The sequence below is a fragment of the Zea mays genome, chromosome 8, assembly GCF_902167145.1.
Source record: "Zea mays cultivar B73 chromosome 8, Zm-B73-REFERENCE-NAM-5.0, whole genome shotgun sequence".
NCBI lineage: Eukaryota > Viridiplantae > Streptophyta > Magnoliopsida > Poales > Poaceae > Zea > Zea mays.
Window position 1 is genome coordinate 62450993 of NC_050103.1, and position 4063 is coordinate 62455055.

Here is a 4063-nt window from a genome sequence, read left to right on the forward strand (position 1 = left end):
AAATAGGGCAGGAACGCAGAAACGATTCTACCCGGCGTTGTCATCAACGGGGAGGCCTCACCCACCCCTGTCTCCTGCGATGCGAAACTACGCATCGGCGGCGGCGTGGGAGGGCCCGATGGCCGCAGAGCTCAAGACAACGGGGGTCGAGGTGATTGCCGACGGCGTGCATGTGAAGGGGTGGGTCATCTAGTCCCACAAAGGCCCCATCCTCAACGCCGCCTCTCTCAGACGGTGCGAGCCCCCGGCGTAGCCGTCGGTGGGCAAGCCTTATCGGCCCATGTGGTCCTGCCTCCTCACTGAGTTCTGCCATAGAGGTGGACACTGGTGGTGGTGTCCTCCTCCTTCTAGCTGTGGTTGCCTCCGCTCGTCGCCGTCGGGGGCGGTAGCTTCAGATCCCCAGCACAGGTACAACGTGGCACCCCTTTTCTTCTCCATTAGACTCTGAAGCCCCTTTGTTCGTCCTCTGTTCTGGCGGCCCCATCTCCCTATGATCCGGCGTCCCCTCCCCATATATTTTTATCATTCGCTGGTCATTGACGGTGGGTTGAGAACTTGAGATTAATTTAAATTCAAGTATAGAGCACATGATGCTGAAGTTGACTCCATGCCATGCCCACACATCACGATGTAATGTGGCTAGGGATGGTTTGGATTTGCCTCTGTATGCAATTGCACATGTGTGTGTATTGCATGTTCTTACAAGACTACCAACAAGACTTTAAGTTTTCATAAAATTCATATATCACTGCATATGTCATTCCCAAAAAAACTTTAAAAATAGAAAATATATTAGCTAATACATGTTTGATTTAAACTGGAGTTCTGAAATGGAAATGTTACCCTTTTATCTTGTGCTAAATGTTACCATGCAACAGAAAAAATGTATATAGCAAGGGTTTTAGATTTTTTGCTTTATTTTATTCATGCACACATTTTTTTTTCAATTTTCAAGTGGTGGGAGGTGATCCAATCCAATCAAGCTTGACCATGAATTGTTTATGCACATTCTATATTGTTCTCAGATATTGTCTACTTGTGTGGGCAACCGGTGCCCTTTGGAGGAGATAAAATCCATTACTGCCATCACTTTGTACTAATAATCCTTTCACTTCTTAATTCCACTAGTTGTACTAATGTACTCGAATAACATTAGAATAGAATTTAGTGATGTGCTATTTTTTTCTTCACGCGCGTGCCACGCGTGCATTTTACCTAGTATACTATAAAAGATCCAGTTTTCTTCTGTGCATCACCACCGGTAGATTTATTTTTCTATTAAGATTGTACGACAGTGGTAGGCTGTCACTAATTTCACCCGGAAAGCACTTAATTAATTGGAACACCTTCTCGTTCTACATTATGTGTTTTTTTTTGAATTTCTTCCTCCAAAAATCTAACCAAGTTTTAAATTTTTTTTGAACCGATTCTATTGCAGCGAGAATGACATTGAAGACATCCAAAAGGTTGCGATGTCACCTTATGCTTTATACTGTATGCTAGGCTGTAACAGATCAACTTACCTAGTTCATATATGTAGTTCCTAAAAGGCTTTATTTCCTGTTGTAGGAGATATATGTTTTGTCACAATGCTAGTGTATTATTACTGACTATTATGGTTCTTATCTCCAGCGGACTAAACTGTGGATAGTAATGGAATACATATGGCTGGTGGTTCTGTTGTTGAACTTGCATGTGTTGTATATCCTTACTCAGTTGATCCTCATAATGTTTAATACAATGCAGAAATTTTGAAGTTTAGTGTTCCATTCCGCCATCATTTGTCAAGCACCATTATAAATTGATAATTTATGGTATTCCATCATTTCTGTGTGCAGCTTCAAGCTGGCCCTCCCTTGGATGAAATGTCTATTCCATACATTCCGAGGAACTTGTTACACGCAATTGAGTATCTACATTCTGAGGGACTAGTTTGGAATCGAGGGCCACAAGGTAAAACAATTAACAATCGGGCCACCTATTTTCAACGAAATCTTCTGTTACTTTGCGGTCTGTTAGCGATAGTTCATGGAGCCATATAATTACTTTGGGGGGATTAAATTATAGTTTACTTCTGGTAGCAATCATGATGCATGGCTTGTTTGCCCCAAGCTGACGTTGCTGATCATATGTCGTGTTGTGCATCCTAATTTATATTTGTTCCACTTCCACTGATGATTTTGGGAGAGTTCTAGTGCTTTACTTGAAGAAATTTATTTGTTATTGTAGCTGACTTGCTTGAAAGGGCCCATAAAATCCTCTTCACATAGGCGGACAGTGTTTTCTGGAGAATTATCAAAATTCACGTTAAATCGATAGTTGTCTCTTTTAGCATTGCTTTGATTACCTTATTTGTGAGTACCCTCAAGTCGTTTTTTTTCTTTGCCTGAGTATTTTGGAGCTTTGTGTGGCATTGTAAAGCACTACATGTGTTGTTATGCCTATGAATTCTGGGAGCTGTTGTTCACTATAAAAATCTGTAGCTACAGATAAGGTAATTCACTGAGATTGTTCTAATTAAAATATTCTCAGACCATGTTCTGTACCACCTGTACCTACACCTTTTGTCGGTAAGTATGGTTGTTTTCCCTTGGCATTTACTTCATTGAGGTTGATTTAGGGTTTATAAACTGAATGCTAGAATGTTTAGTCCTTATATCTCCATATTTTTATATCGAGATTCTGTGTAGAATGTTTAGACCTTCGTTACTCCTTTATTTGTCCATTATATATCTATATTATGATGATGTTTTTTCTCTTCTTTTCCATGTACTTACTCATATGTGTTCTATGTTCTCTGATGTAGTTAAAGCATCAGGTCAATGGTCCCGCCAACAATTAAACCAGATGGCGGATTGGAGCTTGATGTTGGGATGATGCATGCACCTTTCAAGTTTCAGAATGTTGTCCTCAAATGCAGCTTGTGGTTGTTGAACCTATTCTACTTGTTTTTGGATTTAAGTTATAGTTTATTAAACATGTTTGATGTTTAATACTTGTGTCGGATGATTTATGCTTCAATTATGTGGATGCTAGAAAAAAATTGTATATACTCATGTTGTTTCATGAAATTGTATGCACGATTTGGTTTGAATTCAGTTGAATGCAGTTTTTTTGGTTTGAATTCAGATGAATGCAGTTTTTATAATTAATGATGAACTAAAAACATAACAAACCCATCATGTTAGCTGCCATGTCATCATACTTTATGACAAAATTATTTGTCACAATTTATTTGACATGTCATCTGCCATGTCAACTGCCACCTCATCCCACGTGTGACAAAATTAATTGGCACAATTCCTTTGTCACGGTAGCTATCATGTCAGCCTATTTATGACGAATATATTCGTGAAAAATTGTCACATATCAATGGTACAATGCTACACTCTGACGTTTTGGGCCTCGTTTATGACAAGTTAGAGCGTCATATATTTTATGACGAATATATTTTTGTCACTATATTTATGCCATTTTTTTGCCTTTCGTCACAAAAGGTCTTTTAACACGCACCTTCTATGACGATGACATTTTCGTCATGGAGTCGTCATAACAACAAATACTATGACAAAAATACCCTTATTTATGACATAATTAGAATGTCATAGAAGGTCACATGTGTTGTAGTGGCTCTTTGTAGATGGTGGAACTGAAAGATAGCACTGAAACATATTCCTTAGGACACCATTAAATTTGTCAAGTTCAGCTTGATAGGAATTTCTATGGAACCTTTTCAAGTAAAATTCCACAACTCTTCTTTTGAACCTAGGATCAAGAACATTTGCTACAGCCAGTGCAACATTAGACTTTCTCCAGTACTTATCGAACTTGACACTCATTGCATTTGCCATTTCACAAATGGTAGTATCACTACTATGACACCAATCTGATAGCAGTAACTTAATCTCACAAAAGCCACAGAAAAATATATTTGCTGTTGGATATGTAGTACCAGAAAATATCTCAGTGAGGTCAAAGAATTTTTTTAATAATGGAATCAGATTGTGCGCATTCTGCCAATCCTGGGGTGAAGGTGCAATACTGCCATATCTATGGCGTTCTA

The 4063-nt window shown here is 38.9% G+C and overlaps 1 protein-coding gene across 2 annotated transcripts; it reads left to right on the top strand.

Moving 5' to 3' along the window:
* The first annotated feature begins 270 nt into the window (after positions 1-270).
* On the top strand, positions 271-3128 carry LOC100275003 (uncharacterized). 2 transcript variants are annotated; one of them, XM_008657757.4, is made up of 4 exons: positions 271-408; positions 1439-1466; positions 1839-1953; positions 2807-3128. In XM_008657757.4, the coding sequence occupies exons 1-4, from the start codon at positions 281-283 to the stop codon at positions 2875-2877; spliced, it is 342 nt and encodes a 113-aa protein (XP_008655979.1). In that variant the 5' UTR covers positions 271-280; the 3' UTR covers positions 2878-3128. The 2 variants fall into 2 exon arrangements, 1 of the variants encoding a protein (XP_008655979.1); XR_557263.4 differs by lacking the exon at positions 1439-1466.
* The last annotated feature ends 935 nt before the right edge of the window (positions 3129-4063 follow it).